At 54.0% G+C, this 17,427-nt stretch overlaps 1 protein-coding gene across 4 annotated transcripts; it reads left to right on the top strand.

Moving 5' to 3' along the window:
* Window positions 1–1,610: 1,610 nt before the first annotated feature.
* On the top strand, window positions 1,611–15,985 carry MAFK (MAF bZIP transcription factor K). 4 transcript variants are annotated; one of them, XM_074918816.1, is made up of 3 exons: window positions 1,611–1,735; window positions 9,875–9,954; window positions 11,083–15,985. In XM_074918816.1, exons 2-3 carry the CDS (start codon window positions 9,919–9,921, stop codon window positions 11,515–11,517), a joined length of 471 nt encoding a protein of 156 aa, XP_074774917.1. In that variant the 5' UTR covers window positions 1,611–1,735; window positions 9,875–9,918; the 3' UTR covers window positions 11,518–15,985. The 4 variants fall into 4 exon arrangements, with proteins under 4 accessions (XP_074774917.1, XP_074774915.1, XP_074774914.1 ...); XM_074918814.1 differs by lacking the exon at window positions 1,611–1,735 and adding an exon at window positions 7,604–7,779; XM_074918813.1 differs by lacking the exon at window positions 1,611–1,735 and adding an exon at window positions 8,800–8,922.
* Window positions 15,986–17,427: the final 1,442 nt, after the last annotated feature.

Genomic DNA, 17,427 nt, shown 5'->3' with positions numbered 1-17,427 from the left:
TGTCTGTCTCAGGGAGAACCATTGGATGATGCAGGATGGCATCTCACCACCAGCACCCCTCTCCTTGCTTTTTGTGGCTCTCTGAGCCACCAGAAACCCTTCAGGACGCAAAGGAGATCTGGATACATCAATGATAATGAGATCTCAGAGATGAGATCAGATCAGATGAGGGTCTCGGAGACATCAGTGAGGACCTGAGTGATGGCTGAAATCTGCCTTCCAGCCTTGAGCTCACCTTGTCCCAGCACCTGGGACAGGTTTTCAACTAGAGTCTGAAAATCTGGGAGCGGTGAAGGCCAACACATGATATGCCCAGGCTTCGTGTCACTGCCTGGGAGCTTTAACCAGCGTCATTGGCTCAGTGCAAAAAAAACAAAAAGGGGGGGTGGGGGTGGGGTGTTGTTCTTTAGCAGCAGGGAGGTGCATCTGCCTGAACCAGCCTTCTAAATCAACAACTTGGAGGGACACCATCCCCCTCGCTGTTGGCTAAGGATTGTAACAGTCTACGTTCACACTGCCCTGGACGAAAATTCTTCAGCCAGGGTTTGCTCTGGCTGTGTGGACTTGTGGGGCTGTCCCAGACGTGGGGCTCCCCATGTTTTGCAGCTTGTGTTGAGCAAAGGGAGCAGCAGTGAAAGACAGGATCTTACTGAAAGACTCAACTATGGCCCTCAGGTCTGCTCCAACAAGGATATTTGGCACCGAGGCTGGAAAGCACAAATTGCACAGGGCCAACACAGACTTTCTAATGTAGTTACAAACACGAGAAAAATCAAAGGGAGCCCGGTTTCAATGGAGGCAGTTGGGTTTTGTCAACCGCCTGTTATTACATTTTTTGGATGCGTTTTCATCATTGCTGGATGCTCACGGGGTCCGAAACGCCGCTCACACCATTGGGGTCAGGGTGCTGTGTTGGCAGCTCTCACAGCTGCACACGGAGATTGCAAGGACTGGGCTCAGGATCTGGCCCTGGGGCAGGATTTGTCCCTGCTGCGGCGCTCGGGGGGGCCGTGGGGCCCGCCAGCGCCGGGGTGACAGCCGGTCCGCTGGCCAGCAGAGGAGGGCAAGCCCGGCTAGCAGTCACCTCCCGCGGCCCGGGGACCAAAATAGCCGCTGACCGCCCCCCGAGGGCCTCACGGTGCCCGAGACACGCTCCGCCGTCTGCCCCGACCCGCGGCGAAGCCCCCTACGCCTGGGGGCGCAGAACCCCACGGCCACGCCGCGGCCCTCACCCCCCCCCTCCTCCTCCATCGGGGCCGCTCCGGGCAAGCGGGAGCTTTCGGGGCGGGGCCCGCGGCGGCGGGGAGGGGGCGGCGGGGCGCGGTGCTCGGCGCTGCACAGCCCGCGGGGCGGGGGGGGGCGGGGGGCGGTACGTGACGGCGGCGGCGTCGCCCCGCCCCTTCCCCGCGCCCGTCCCCATGAATGAACGGCGCGGGCGGGGCCGGGGCGGTGACGCCGCGGGGGCGGGGCCGGGGTGACGCGCGCCGTGACGCGCCATGCCGGAAGCGGCGGGGGCGCTGGTTGGTCGGCGGCGCGGCGGGGGGGAGGGGGCCGCCCCGCGCTTGTTGTTGTCCGCGGGACTCGCTGGCAGGGAGGGCGGGAGGGAAGGAGCCGCGCAGCGCCCCCGCCGCCGCCGCTGCTGCCGCCGCTGCTGCCGCCGTCCCCGCCGCTCCCCCCCCTCCCGCCGCCGCCGCCCCCGCCCCGGGCGCGCGCGCGCGCTCCCGCCGGCACGCAGGTGAGGAGCCGCCTGGGCGCGGCGCGGCGGGGGCGGGGGGGGTCGGGTCGGAGCTGTCGGGTTGTGGAAGGGGGGGGTGCCGGTGGCCGCTCGGCCGCTCCCGCCGATTCGGGGAGGGTGTGGGGGGAGGTTCGGTCCGGCCCGACTCGGTCCGGTCGGGTCCGGTCGTGTCCGGTTGGGCGGGGCGGCTGAGGTAAAAGTGCTGAGTCACCACCGCGCCGGGCACGTGGTGCCGCCGCCCCTCGCACCGGGCCGGGCGGCGCGCACGTGGGCCCCGGCGGGGCGGTGGCGAGGGGCAGCCGCCCCCCCCTTACCCCCCCCTTCGCCCCGCATCTCCGCGTTAGGGGAGCGCGGCGTGGGAGTGGGGGGCGGGCGGGGAGCGGCCCCTCGGCCCGGCCGCAGCGGGGAGCCGCGGTGGGGCAGGGGCCCCGCGGTCACCCCCCCGCCCCCCTCCGCCTCGAACCTAGCGCGGCGCCGGCGGCGCTCAGTCGCCCGCGGGACGGGGCCGGCGTGTCCCCCCGCACCCCTGTGGACGCGGGGCTCGGGGACGCCCCTCGGGAGGCGACGGCGGGTTTGCGCCGGGGCGATGCTTTTCCTCTCTCTTGTTATTATTTTTATTTTTTCCCCCCAAGGATGAGCGTGCAGCCTGCCTCTGCCTTTGAATGGTTCTTAAAATACATGTGAGGAAACCTGTTGTGACGCCGCGCGCTCCGCCGTCTAAAAATAGCAGCTTTTGTAGTACGGAGGGAGCCGGGGCGCAGCCGGTGCCGGGCAGCGTGGCAGCGGCGGTGGCCGGGCGTGGTGGCGGCCTCGGTGAGCCGCTCTCCGCCCCGCGTTATCGGGCGGGAGCAGCCGCCGGTGGGAAGCGCCGGCCGGGCCCCTCGCTGCCCATCGGATGGGCTTGGGGCGTCAGGGCTGAGCCGGAGGCTTATCTCCCCCGAGCACGGCTGCTTTTTGGGTCGGAAGAGGGAGAGGTGTGTGGTGTGTTTGAGCTGGTCCCGGAGCTGGCGGGGGGGATGAGTGCGTAAGGGGGAAGCCCTGAAAACGGGGCGCTCTGCGGCCGCCCCGGGACGTGTCGGTGGGAGGAAAGGGGACGGTGACGTTCTGGGAGCGGGCGCTGCCGCGTGACTGTCTGGTGGGCGCGGGGCGGTTTGGGGATTTAGTCAGAAATGGGGTGGGTGGGTGGGGGAACCTCTTCCGAGCTCCCGGTGAAGGCAGTGGCATAAGATGGGGAAACATCCAGGCCGTGAGCGAGGGGAACTGAGATCTCTGAACTCTCACAGAGCGTCAGGGTCTGTTTGAGGAAGACCTCCTTCCTCCTCCTCTTCCTCAGACTGAGAGCCCGCTCCCCTCCCTCGCGGGCTGCTCCGTAGGGGATTTATTTTACAGATTCTGCCGAAAGCAGGCCATGAGGTCTCAAATTAGGAACGAGCCCCCTTTGGGCAAAGTTGTTACAGAAAAGGGAAGGGCCTCCATTTTTGCTTTCACCTGGCCGCCCCCTCCTTTGCCAGCATAGTCCTAAAGCTGAGCTGGGACCGTGGAGGGCAGGGGGAGCTGGCAGGAGGGAAGCGTTTCCCGGGAAAGCTGCACGCCTTTTTCTTGCACTTTAAGTTTTTATAAGCCTTGTCCGTCGAGAAGCGTAGCCCTGCACCCCAGCCCTGCACGTTGCGCCGTGGGTGCTGTCGGGGTTTTACCAGCAAACGAATTTACCTTGTGATTTTTCTCACTGACGAAACGGGTGCGCGTTCCTCCGCTTTTCCCTCTCCTTCCGTGTGTGTACGCCGTGCTGCCTGCGGAGAAGCCTTCCTCGTGCAGTCACTTCCTAGAGGTGATGGACGCCGCGGTTGCCCAATGGCAGCTCGCAGGGCCGCGCGGCACCGGAGTTACCTCCGCTCCTCCTCGCCGGACGGGCCGGCAGCGGCGGGGCGAATGCCGCGAGATTGGGGCGTGCGGTGGCTCCCGCCGTCGGGACACCCTGCCCGGGCGGGCTCTGAGCTTGTCGGGGCTTTGCCCCTGAGCTCCGTTACATGTTCCTGGCGGTATCGCGCCAGGCTCGTACCCTGCTTTGCAAGTGTTTCTGAACCAGAGGCAGAAATTTGTTAGCTTTCTTTTTTTTTTTGCTTGCCTGTCAAGGGCAGCGTGCTTTGTCATGTTTTATGTCATTTCTGCGCCGTCGCCCGTCTCGGCAATCTGTTGCGGCAAGGAGTTCGGTACTGCTCTGTGCCTCCTGAAAGGGAAAAATACAGATCGGTTTGACACGCTTTTATTTCCATCAACATTGGAAGATGATTAATGGCGTGGAATGCGCTGCAAAACTTAGTATTGAAAATCTCTAGCTGTGTGAGATGTTTGGGAAGCGAAGAAAGGACAGCTGGGAGCGCTGGCCCCCGCAGCAGTCAGGGTTTGTGGGATAAGCTCACTTGCTGATCATTTTTGTAAACATCCAGCTGTGAAATACTTGAGCGGTGCTAGCACTTTCAATTATCAGGAAGTTTCGGGCTCAGCACCCTGTAGAGATGAACAGGCAGTTTCCACTTCTGTCTTGAGCTATTGTTTCAGGCTATCTTCAAACTCGGGCAGAGAGTCTTGCAAGCGTGAAGCAAGCACAAGTGATGCAGTGCTCTGTGACCATCAACACAAGAATTGGGGCAGGGGGGAAGGCAGTGATGAGAGCAGTTACCCTGCCACTAAGCCCCTGAGTGGAGGGACAGGTTGTGTAGTGAATCCAGCTGCTTTGCAGTGTTGCAGGACCCTGAATAGCAATGCCGTTACGTTCCATTATCAGCAGTTGGTGAAGACGTTCGACTCGATGGCTGGCATGTGGGGTCAGGAGCAGTGAAGTTAGGAATCCCAATCCCAGCTCTGCCCCAGGATCTGACTGTGCATCCGAGCAGGTTATTTGTTGCTCGGTGGTTCAGCGTGCCTGTCTGGAGGAGATGCATCTCTGGGCCAGCGATGCTGAGGCGTAGTTGTGGTGTAGCTCTGTCACCGCATTTTATAAGCGCGTGATGGGAAAAGTGCTGTATGCTTGTCAGTACCAGGGCTGGCTGCTGCATACCTTTCCCCTTCAGCCACCTCCTCCGTGAAGTTTCTGAGGTGACACACAAGCATACCCTCCTGGTGCTCCGTATCCTCTGCTCCCTAACCACAGGCTCTCTGCAGCATCTGACTAGGTTGTTTACCAAACCACTGAAGACTGTCTGATCCGTGTCCAGGCTTCCCCAGAGAGAGCCTCAGAGCGCTGTGTCCTGGCAGCTCTCAAATGTGCTCTGAAGGTTCCTGAATCTCCTCTTTGCTGCTGGATGCTGGTTCCGATCCATAAGGGAAATGGAAAGCTGGCCAGCTGGGCGAGGGCTGCGTGGAGCTCCTCTAGAACAGTAAACAGTGACTCACCCCCTCCTTGTGTCTTCTCTCTCTTCATGTCAAATATATTGCCTCGCATATGCTTCTACTCTCTGATTCACACCATCAGCCCGTCCCTCCCCGCTCTCATTACAAATGAGTGACAAGCGTCAGTCTGCCTTACAGGATGTGTGAAGATTGTCAGAGCAGGAGAATGGCTTTTTGAATGATGGAGAGGGGGATGGTGCTCTGCCTACCATGCAGCAATGTGCTGGAGATCCGTGTCTTGCCTCCGAGTGGCAGAGGCACGGCGACGAAGATGTAAGCATCTGTAGTTCCCTTCACCTGTCAGCTCAGATGTTATCCTTGGTAGGCACGTCTGTTTGGCTAGTGCTTTGGAGCTGGGGATAACTTGCGGATAAACAAGAAATTTAACTCAAACACCTGCCTGGGAATCAAGTCGCCGCATTTGGGAATAAGTAGAGTATTCCCTGCGTAACTGTTGGTGCTGAATCGAGATGCGATGGCGGAGATCCCCATTGCTGCTTGAACCTCACGCTGTTTTTCTGGCCTCTGGAAGTCGTGGCTGGCCTGGCTGACGGTGAGGGTTGCATGTTTTCAGTTTGCTGTACGTGTCTGAGGATGGAGGCTAAACACCAGCAGGGCTGTCTGCCAGGCACTCATGTTCTGGCCAGGGTTGTCTTTCAGTGTAGAAAGAGTTTTAAAATTCGAGTACATCCGCAGTTGTCGGGTGTCGGCAGTGACTTTATAGTAATTCCTTAATGCGTAATGCTCTTTGAAAGCCCTGTAGCGTGGAAAGTCTGAAATCTCATTCTGGCATGTTTTCTTTCTTAATTGCAAGCCTTGTGTGGAAAGCTCTGTCCTACCTCTGCCCGAGTCAGGCTTTCTGCTCTCTTCTCCTTTCAAAGCAAAGGAACTGGGGATCTCTAGACGGTCCAGGCTGAGACCAACAGGCTTGGGATGTCAGACGGAGACTTCCATGTTTTGGGGAGGATGCTGCAAGAGGCATAGAAGTCGTCTGAGAGAGGGAAAGGGCGTTAGCAAGACTGTCAATGGGTAACTTTATTGCAGAATTACAAGGGCTCTTTATGTAACCCACAGTCAAAACACTTGCTTTAAATACAAGCGTGGAGCTGCGCTGGAAGAGCCTTTGCCCCTTACAGTTGGTGTATTACTACTCACCGCTTTATTTATGTAGCATTCAAAGTGTGTTGTACTGCTTACAGAATAGAGATGTAATGCGGTCCTTGTTCCAAAAAGCTGAGTTCCTAATTTTAGACATGATGCAGCAAACGCAATTAAGAAAAGAAGGGCAGGAATAGGGTAAAGACTAAAAGGGTTCTAATAATCAAATCGCAGGCAGGATCCCAGAAGACCCTTGTGCGGCATGTTTAGGGAACACTGCTGAATGACATGTTTGCAGTATGGTTTATGATTTTGTTGTGTGGTTTTGCCTTCTAACTGTGGAAGATGCTGTGCTGATTCTAGTTGCTCATCATTGGTAGCTGAGTAGTTCCAAATAGTCCTGATGGGAAGGATATTGTAGGTAGGGAGATAGAGATGGAGCCTGAGGCCCTGGAGGACTGTTTGTGAGGGTTGCGAGTGTTGTTGTATTGGTTTCGAGCAGAGCCCGGACCACACCTGTGGGTTTACCTAGTGCAGAGATAAGACTTGCCCTGGCACTTGTGTCTGAGTGTAAGACTTGAGCCTGTTTGAGTGTTTCTACTTGCGTTACCAAATCCTGCCCTTGGGGTTAGGGCAGACCCCAATTTCTCACCCTTGTTTAAAGAGGGCCTGGCCATCACACTTCTTGATGGTGCCTTGAACCTCCTTGCTCATCTCTGTACTAGCAGTGGCTCTGGCACGTCGCCCCTGGTGCAGCAGGATGCATCCCAGCCCATCTCGGAGGGACGCCGGCCCGTCCAGGGTGCTTTGGTGTGCAGGGGGCAGACAGGCGTGCAGCGCGAGGGCGGCTGTGCCGTCCCCCGAGGAATGTGCAGGGTAAGGAGATGCTGCTCTGGCGACGCAGAGCAACAGGTGACTGGAAGGGGTTTTGTCACGTGGAGCTGGAGCATTGCTCGGGGTGACAGGCGAGCCCTCACGCTGACCCCCGCCGAAGGCAACCTCACCCCTCGGCTCTTGTTTTCCACGATATTTTACATTTCTTTCCGTCTCCGCGCAGCCAAGCGGCCCTGTTCAGTTTTTCCATCGGCTGGCGTAGAAAGTGCTTTGAAGACGCGCTGGGTGAGGATCAAAAGGCTTTTTGTGTAATTGGTGGGTGTGACGGGTCTGTCGTCGGCCTCCCCCTCCTTTTTGACTTTCCTTTTCCGGTTTTAGCAGCGCGGAGTGCCGCCAGCGGGACGGCAGCGTGCCCCTTTCCTTGTAGGGATGGGGGCGGCGAGGGAGGGGGGGATGCCGAGGGAAGGAAGAGTTTCTGATGCTGTGGGAATGTGAGCTCTCAAACTCTGTAAACAGCTGGTGACTCACTGCATAACTATGGCACCAACTGCCTGCGCGGCCCGCGGCGCTGTGCGTCTGCAGGGAGGGGGCTGCCGGCCCTTTCCTTTACGCACTGGCAGCTCCTCTGCTCTCCTGAACTCGCTGGGACCACTTGGCCGAGACGAGGAGCTTTTTCCTTCCTCCTCCGTGCTAGCGCCTACGTCTGCGCCTCCGGCCTGGAGGTAGGGGTGGGCGGCCAACTCCCGGTGCGGAGGGGAAGCGATGGATGGCGAAAGGGCAGTGCTGGGGTCTGGAGAGGCGCCCGTGCTCGCAGGAGATCCTGCTCGCCTGCCTGCGGTCCGCCCTCGTGCGAAACACGCAGTGTGGCAGCAGCCAGAGGACAGGCACATCCCCGTCCCTTGGAGGTGGCTGCTGGGGGCTGGGACGCACTCCCCTGCCTGGCGCCCAGCCTGCTGAGGCAGGGGCTGCTGGAGCTGTGCCCGGGGTGGGGTTTGGTGCCGGACGAGAGTAGGGAAGGACTCAGTGATGCTCTAGAAAACGCAGTGCACACCAGTTGCTGTAAGTGGTCCATTCATCACGGAGCATCTTGGCTTGTCCGCTGTGCGGCTGTCCTTGTCCCTCCTCCAGACATGGAGAGCTGTGCTGTCTCAGGCTTAAAAATAGAGGAGGCGCCTAAATACATTCCCTAATATCTAGGATAGTATCTCACAGATTTGCACTTACGGGATTATTTCCCCCCCCCCCCCCCCCCGGCTCTTCATCTTGATTTTTACGTAAGTTGTGTGATGATGAGGTGTCTTGACTGATAAAATTCAAGTGGCAGCAGAGCGGGCTGAGCCAGCACCTTCACCCACACGGCTCCCACTGGTCTCCACACCCCACCTTTACACCCCCCCCCCCCCAATCCCGCCACCCCCTGTTTGCAGATATGAATGAGTTTGTTTACTCTCCGACGACCTCGTGATGTCTTTGCACAGACATGACCTGAAGTCATTATTGCTTTTGGGCTTCTCTGTTTCCATGGCAACTGTCTCCGGGTTGGCTACTTTCCCAAGGTCACCATGGCAACTATCAGAAGGGAATCATGCTTGGGATGCTTTGGCTGGATTTTTCATGAATGATTAGGATGTGTGACACGATGCAGACGTGGAAATGGGGAGGGTTTGGGCTGGGCTGGAGGGGGGGGAAGAGAGAGAGAGAGAGAGGACTCCCGCCAGACAGGCTGCGCGCTCTGCGGTGCCGCTGGGTGTGCAACCCTCAAAGCCGCCGTGCGCCGGGGGGGGACCGGCGCCTCGCGCCCTCCCCGCCGGGGAGCCATCGGCAGAGGCTGTGATGGTGGCACGGCTGCGGTCGCCTCCCTCGCGGTAGGTACCCGGCGGAGCGCCGTGCTGCCGTCACCACGGGGTGAAAGCTTTGGGTGGAGGTGCGGGCAGGTGGATTTTCTGCAAGGCACTGATCGAAGGGGTGTAGTCGTCAGCTAAGGTGAGAGTGAAGGGCAGCGGCTCGGCAGGGGATGGTCTCTCTGTCAGTGGACATGCCTCCATGTCACTAGAAATATCAGTCAGGTCAGCTCTTGCAGCCTGGGTCTGAGAGGATCGGGAAGCAACAGCCTTGGTGTGTTGGGAGAGGCGAACTCCTGCCTTGCTTTGTTATCGGGGGGCTTTTGTTTCTGTTGTTGGGTTTTCTGGTAGCGTCTCCTTTGGGTGGGGACGGCACTGAAAGCAGGTTACAAATGAGGCAGCTTCTTTCTGGGTTGCTGATTCAATTTCAAGCTGGGTTAATAATAATCAAAATAAGCATGAAGGGAGTTGTTGTCTTGTGGCTTTTCAGTGCCTTTTATGAGCGGAGGTAACTCTTAATTCAGTCCCTAATAGGCTATTCTGCGTGTCTGGGATTCCTCCGGAGGGAGGTGAGCGAGTGACTGGGCCTGGGAGGCCGCACTCTGCGCTCCCCTGGAGAAGAAGGGGTGACATACTGGAAGGTGCTGCGTGGTGGTTAGTGTAACTTGTTTACAGACGGGAGCTGGTGTCCTTTCCCCCCCTCCCTGCCCTGTCTTCTCTGCTTAATCTTAGTGTAGTTAATAGCAAAATAAGAGATCTGTAGTGTTAAAAAGCAATGCACTTGTCAACACAAATTTCTCTTTCTTGTATCTGAGCAGGGTAAACTGATTTCTGAATCCAGCCCCATGTTTTAAACAACTGTGTGGTTGTTTCTTTTAATGGTGGTTAAGTTGGGGGTTTGGACCAAACTTGGATCTTCTTCCTACCTTCGTATTTGAGACTACTGTAACCTGAAAATCTTGTTTTGTTTTTCCAGTTGCAATTTCTGAGCAGTTTTGTCCAGAAGACTGTGCTCAGGTTATGACGACTAATCCCAAACCGAACAAGGCATTAAAGGTAGGGAAGAAGGCTGAGTGGGCGATGCTGGGTGGCAGGGGAGGCTGTCGCAGAACTGTGCTGCGTGCGAGGTCGGTCATACATGACTGTTCTTTTTCATGCTGAGAGACTCTTACAAATAGGTGCTGATACAATTTCCCACAATCTACAGGAAAGGTTAGGGTAGAAGAATACCAGTGATAACCAGAAAGAAATCTGAAGTCTCTGGAATGGTGAGAAGGCTGGAGTATCCCAGTTGCTAACCAAGAGACTTTTGACTATAGCAGTTACTGACAGCATCCCGAAACCAGTGCTCCCAGGCCCATCAGTGAGCTACTTCTATTCTCAGGATGGGGAGGCACTGGGAAGGGACATGTCCAGCTGGTGTCTCTCAGATCCATGAGACAGTAAATGCCTCAGACGTACCAGCTTGGTGGTGATCTACACATGGATTGTGCATGCATTGTCAGAGTTTCTTTCCAATGTCTTAGCTCTTCATTCCAGAGAACCTGCAGTCTCTGAAGGGACAAAAGGATGATGTCTTAAAAGGTTCTGAAAAAAAGTGTGACAGCAAACCTGCCTGAGAAAAAGGCACAAGGTGTCTTTCTCATGTAACTTCAGTCTGGCCTGTGCACCAGGAAAACCTAATTAGCCTGTGGTCCTTGAAGCCAAGCAGGGTTGGTTTTATTCACTACTTGGATGAAAAGCCACAAAATGATGAATTAAACCCTGCATACAAGTGGCTGTTCTGCTTTTGAGATGCTGTGCTGTCCAAGCATAATGCTGGGAAAAGGTGTCATCGTTAGTGTTCACGTTAGTATGAATTCTGAGTCCTGACGAACACAAAGGGCTTCGGTCTGCTTTACATTTATCTCCTTAAAAATCTTACTGTTCAGTTCACACTGAGTGTGTAAGGCTCACTGCTTTTTCTGACTTAAGAGGGTTACCCAAACCCAGATGACAGCAGTGCTCAGATCTCTGCCATGTTCTACGCAGATGTTTTAGTGGAGCATATGCTCCCTGCAGTGCTTCGGGGGTGTTTTCCATGTGGAGGTGTCACATTGCTGAGGGGTGGCCTGTCTCTGTTCGCTGTCCAGAACATCCGTTCATGTAGGGTTGCTGCTACCCCTGTGCTGTTCGTATTTGCAGGTAAAGGAGGAGTCAGGAGAGAATGCCCCAGTGCTGAGTGATGATGAACTCGTGTCAATGTCCGTACGGGAGCTGAACCAGCACCTGAGGGGTCTCACCAAAGAGGAGGTCATCCGTCTGAAGCAACGGAGGCGCACGCTGAAGAACCGGGGCTACGCTGCCAGCTGCCGCATCAAGCGTGTGACTCAGAAAGAGGAGCTAGAGAGGCAGCGGGTTGAGCTGCAGCAAGAGGTGGAGAAGCTGGCCAGAGAAAACAGCAGCATGAAGCTAGAGCTGGACGCCTTGCGCTCCAAGTACGAAGCACTCCAGACCTTTGCTCGTACTGTGGCGCGAGGGCCTATTACCCCGACCAAAGTTGCCACCACCAGTGTCATCACCATTGTGAAATCAGCTGAAATCTCATCCAGTTCTGTGCCGTTTTCAGCAGCGTCCTAGTGCCCTCAGTGGGGGGAACTAGCAGCCTTTCAGAGGGGAGGGGAAAAGGCTCTTACGCATTGTTCCGGAGTCCTTGGTCACGTCAAGAATTGGCATTTTAACAATTCTCTTCCATAAGTGCAAAAAAATAGAAAAAAAAGAAAAAAAACGCCCAAACCTACAAAGGGAACTTAACTGGCTGCTTCTGTCTGGACTCGGTGGCTCCATCAACTTCTTGTGTCCAGGATTTGAGCTCTGTATGCAGTACAAATTGCAAGATCTGCTTCGTCCTTCCCCCTGCCTCCCCAAACCCCTCTCAGCTCTGGGCAGCTGCTTTCCAGCTGGGAGAAGATACCTGAGGAGCCTCCAGAGTCTTCGTGAATGATGCTCAAGAGCCAGGAAACAGATGGACCGTAGAAATCATCATGTGAGATGAATGTATGGATAAAAGAATTTCCTTTAGTGGCATCCTACTCCCTGTAAGAAGGGTCTCCCCTACCTTCCCCACTTCCATCTGATATTACAAGAGCAGGGATATAGGCTTTTTGGATTAGATATCATCCTGCTGGGAGTGGATGGGAACGGGAGGATGATGGAGACTAATGCTTGGGTCTGACCACACCCATTAGGAATAACATTTTGTTTTCAATCCATGCTGTTAAAATATGGAAAAATATATATTTTACATATTTTAATATGCCCCATTACTTTGTGGCCTGTAAAAATGACATTGCAGCCTCCTTTATTCCAAGCCCAAGTTTCCCGATAGCTCCTTCCCTAAGGTGTGCCTGTGAATTGGGTATATTTATGCAGTTTATTTCTTCCAAATGATCCGCAGTCTTGAAGTAGCAGCTTTTTTTTATTTCTGGATTCCCTGAAGCTTAAGGGAAGGAGGCACAGTAAATGCTGTGAAGAGCTGTGTGGTGGGGAGAAGGGGAGACAAGGAGGAAAAAATGCTGCAAGTATTACCAGGTGGAGGCAGAACTGGCTGTGAGAAGGTGGGACAGTTCTGCTGGGATCAGCACTCTGAGAAGGAGTTTGTGCAGAGTTATTTCAGAAAGATGTTTTTAAAGCACTGAAGTGTAACTAGAGGGCAATAGCGTTCAGACAGGAGGAGAGAAGTTCTAGAGCCTCCTCTTTGACAAAAGCACTGGTAGGTTAGCAGTGAACATCCCAGCTGGAGAGCTGGGCTAACCAGTCTTTGACCAGAGAAGGGCTATGGGGGGGTCAGATGGGAGCTGGAAGACTCTTTTCCTCTCCATAGCATGTCAGGTGCTGAAGATGGGATCCAAAGAGTACAGTGAACAACCCTCAGTGTTCAGACAACCTGTGTGAATGTGACCCTGAAACTTGACACTTTCTCTTGGGAATGGGTGAATTATCCCAAGAGGCACACGGAGGGCAGGAGGGAAAATTGGCGTGTTTGTAGGGGACAGAAGAATTGGGATTGAGAAGTCGTTCATATGGCTCTGAGCAGTGGTTTGGGAGAGGGATTTCTGCCTTGGCAATGGGCAGGAGGCGGGAAGCTGAAAGGAGAGATTCTGCTGTTGCGCAGCAGCACTGAAAAGACGAATGTTTCCAGGTCACTGTAAAAAAAAAAAATAGCTATGTTGGTGTTTGTGTGTTTTGTTGTTGTTTTTTTTTTTTTCTCTTTTTGAAGTAGGAAAGAAAAGGGACTGTGAGTTTTGCAGGGCAGGTCAGAGACTTGTGGAATGGACGATGCCTGTTGTCACGCAGGTGAGAAGAGAATGAGATTGCTGGAGTTTAAGATGAGGAGAAGAGCTTAGAGGATTTGGGCTCCAGAACAGAAAACAAAGATCACGGAGAATTCATGAGTGTTTTGGACTGAAAGAGAATAATCAAGTGCCACTGTTGTTGCAGAGGGGATAGCAAACTGGCATCTGACACCCCGTATAATCTGTTGTTAGAGGTTTTGTCTTGCCTTCAATGGCAGTAAGTTTGTAGAAATTTAGCGAAGCCCTACTTGTCTTTGGAAGAAGTTGTTAGCTTGCTTTTTCTTTTTTTTCACCTTGTCATTGGAGTCTCTGGATTTCCCAGGAGGGTCCTTTGTGAAATAGGTTAATGAAAAGAGAAACCTCAGACTTGGTTCTCATTCAGTCCTCAACATCGACATCCGTGACCTTACTGAGCCAGAAAGGGTGTAAGTGAAACGCTTCCTGAAGGCTTGTTACCCCTGCCAGATCCACATGTTATGGAGGGGAGCAGGGAGTTTCCTTCAAGTGATTTTCCAACACGTAGAGTTTGGATGACACTTAGCGTTACCTCATTTCTCCTCCACTCCCTCCCTATCTCCGAACAGGCAGATCGATGCCCTGTGTATCAGTACCAGTTATTGACTCCCACAGCAGAAGCTGAGGAAGAGAACGATGTTACTGTCATTTCCTGGTCCTCTCATGTTCTCCAGCTCACAGACATTGGAAACTTTCCCAGACCTTACAGGTGCCTCCGAAAACAGGCAAAATGGAGACTCCTGGCACTGTTGGGGCTTTAAATGAAAACTTTAATGAAAAAGGCCAGTTGACTTGAAAATGCCCAAATGCTTCCAGCCTTTAAAACAGCTCCAGAGCTCCATAACATTCCTGGCTAGATAGGAACACCCTCTGGCTGCCCTTGACCCCCCCCACGGGGGAAATCAGACCAGTCACACCGAGGGGGACAGAGGTCGGTCAAACTTTGTTCCATGGGGTCTTCTTGCTGTTGGAATGAGTTGAGAAACATATCTTTACGTGGCACTTCCCTTGTGGCCAAGTATTTCTTTTTTTCCAGTTCTTGGAAGGGTGCCAAAGGCTTGTCCAAGTGATTGCTAGTTTAGTGCTGGTAGGCACTTAAATCTCTGGTCACTCGATAAAGAACAAGAGGCCTGGGTGTTGTTAAAGCTGTTGATACCATAGCCATGGTAGGTAATCCATATTGGATATCCATAAGGACCACGTGGAAATATTTAAAGAGAGAGAAATATATATATATAAATATATAATTATATACATTTTATCGTACAGATTTTTCGTAAAAAAAATAATTTTTTTTCCAAGTTTGATACTGTAAATCTTTATTAAAAGAAATTGCCAGTCCAGGGCTCCCTGGGTGGTGACCTGGAGGGGAATGAAATGTCCTGGCTAAACTTCCACAGAGGGATCAGAATTGCAAGGTAACGTGGAGGGAGGAATGACCCGAAAGCTGTTGACCGCGTTGGAGACCCAGCTCCGCCACCCTCCGCCTTGGAGGGCCCTCCAGCTTGGGGTTGTCGCATTGCATTCCTCTGGGGTTCGGTTTGTTTCTGTTGGGTTTTTTTTTGTTTTGTTTTTGTTTTGTTTTTTTTTTTCCCTCTCCGTCCTGCACTTACAAGCCTGACACCCAGGGTGAGCGCTGCATGGGGAGCTGGCTGCTGCCTGCAGAGTCGCCCAAGCGGCTCTGGCCATGCTTCCCTGCAGCCGTACCTCTCGCTTGTCTCTTTGCTGCAGTAGTTTGGATGCTGGGGCTCCCTTCTCTGCCCCTCTTAATTTGTTCTCCCCCTGCACCGCTGAGGAGCGGGGGCTCTGGATTTGAGTGCTGGAATCCTCTCCCCTGGCCCTGGCTTTTCTTTGGTTGCTCCCCATCCCCAGTGTGACGTGGGAACCATGGGCTGGGTGGGAGGCAGGAGAAGACGAAAGCGTTGGGCAGGGTCTGGGAGGGACATCTCTGTTCTTGTAGACGTGTTTGCTGTGCTCTCTACTGGGAGTGGGGAACCTTTCCCTCCAGGGCAGCTCCAGATCCCTTTGAAGCAAGTCAGCGTCTCTGCTCTTTCTGCTCTTGCCCAACTCTACCGTCTGCCGGAGGAGACCGCAAAGCGCAAGCTTAGAGACCTGGGTGACACTGCAGCTCCGGGGAAGGCTGGGGAGGGGATGAGGTGCTGGCGGGTGAGCCGGTGTGGAGGTGAGCTGTGGCAGGGCCGGCGCGGTGCCACGGGACCGCAGAGCAGTCAGGCCACTGGACGGCTCAGACCCGGGGAGGAGGAGAAGGTGGCATTTTTTTCTCTCTCGAATCATTTAAACTTCATTGTCATGATTGTTTTTATTTAAAAAAAAAAAAGAAACAAAACAAAAATGAAAAACTTTTGTAATGTGGATTTGTTTTCCTTCGTCTGTATTTCAGTCTGCTGGGGTGTTTCCGTAGATGGTGGATACTTGCTTTCATTTTTTTAATGATAGAAGTCTTCTGTTTTAAGTTGTTTTTTTATCACCAGCTCATTCTATCCTCTGTGGTTACTCAGTAATTTCATTTCAATATTTATTTTTGTGCTGCTTTTTTATTATAAAATAAATTATTGATATACCAAGCAATGTGGATTCCTGTTTGTAAGGCGAATAGCCCTGTGTATGTGTCCATTACTTTCTCTTGACAGCCACAACGTAATTTATTGCTGTAAATTTAGCTGCAGTGACTGGTTTTTTTGTACCTTTCCAATAAAGCATTTTCTGGTTTCAGACTTGCCCTGGTCTATGGTCAGCATTTTAGAGCCTGAATTGATCATCAGTGGAGTGTTTTCCTCCGTTTCCCTGCTGTCTGCCCCGGCGCAGCACACAGCTGCCTCTTGGCTGCAGTGCTGTGGGTGAGCGATGTGGTATTGGGAGGCAGGCTGGGCTAAGGCGCGTGCGGCGGCTGCTCGTGCTTTTGCAAGCATCTGACCCAGCCCAGGGTAGCCAGCTCACCTGTCTCCCAGCCCTGCTGTGGTGCTGCCCTGGTGTATTTGGAACATACCCAAGGGATAGCTCTTGTCCAGGCTGCTTGTCTGGTAGATCCCATGCTTATCTATGTACATCTGTTCTAACCCAGGCTGTGCCTTTGTGTGTAACTGGGGGGTGTTTACAGCCACAGCAGAATGAGTGGGCACCGATAGCTCAGCAGGCACTTGCCTGCAGTGGTGATGCTGAGAGCTCTTGGCTTGGAGACCCTGTGCTGTGAGATGGGTCAGAGTGCTGGAGAAAGACACTCCCCTCTCCTTTGGGTTGTGAAATGTCCCTTCACTGCTTTCCTCAGCAACTGCTTGTGAATAAACTGCCTTAACCCTGTATATCAATATTTCACCTTTCAGTTTTTCCCTGTTAGGGCTTTAAAGAGGTGGCACCTTGTGCCAGTGAGCTCCTAAGAGACTGTGTTAGCTTTAATCCCCTATTCCAAGTGGTCAGTTTTCTTTAGGGGACAGCCGAAGGAGGAAAGCACTTGCCCTGTGTCAGTTAGAGGCAATAGGTTGGAGGCAGATGGGTGCATTGTCTGAAGTTGGAATTAGAGGTAGGGCTGAAAAGTCTTTGTGTGTCAGTGGGTAATGGATGGTCATTAGATGCCAGAGGTGGGGCCAGGCAGGCTTGGCTAAGCAGGGTCATGGATAAAGCCTGTGGGGTGATTGCAGTCACTGTGCTGAGCAAGAAAATCACCAGCTGCTTCAGCTACTGCCTGGAGAGATGGCAGCAAGGAGCTGGTGATGGAGAGGAAAAGAGAGGGAGGTGGGCCAGTCGTGCCTATTGGAGGGATAGAGGAGTGTTAATTCAGGAGGAAAAGGGCATCAGGAGGGGGCCAGGTGGAGGTTCAGCAGTAAAAGGAAACTGAACCTTCACCATGCTTAGGGAAGGCGAAAGTCCTACAGCTGTGGGGAGGAGTCTCTATGGTGAATCCTGCTCTCTGATGCAGGTCTGGCAGTTGGCTGCCTGTCAGCAGCGGGTAGGTGCCAGAACCCCAAAATTAATAAGTCTTCCTGCCTCTGACTGGGTGCTGCGAGGCAAGGAGCCATGTGCAAGAGCACTGGCCCTGCTGCGGTACTAGGGGCGACCTTCCTTCCCCTCCGCTCGCAGGAAGCGTGGTCAGCCCCAGCTCTCAGGGTGCGATGGCAGGGTGTGCCCCGTGAGGACGCGTCCCTGACACCAGGTTGTAAACCTG

The sequence above is a fragment of the Athene noctua genome, chromosome 15 (assembly GCF_965140245.1).
Source record: "Athene noctua chromosome 15, bAthNoc1.hap1.1, whole genome shotgun sequence".
Lineage (NCBI taxonomy): Eukaryota > Metazoa > Chordata > Aves > Strigiformes > Strigidae > Athene > Athene noctua.
Note: the sequence above shows the minus strand (reverse complement) of the source record. Positions and strands in the feature narration are given on the sequence as shown.

Bases quoted from the DNA above. Each gene is read 5' to 3' on its own strand.
- MAFK (XM_074918816.1), top strand. From the start codon at position 9,919: ATGACGACTAATCCCAAACCGAACAAGGCATTAAAG. The intron at 9,955-11,082 runs GTAGGGAAGAAG...TCGTATTTGCAG, and splicing joins AACCGAACAAGGCATTAAAG to GTAAAGGAGGAGTCAGGAGA.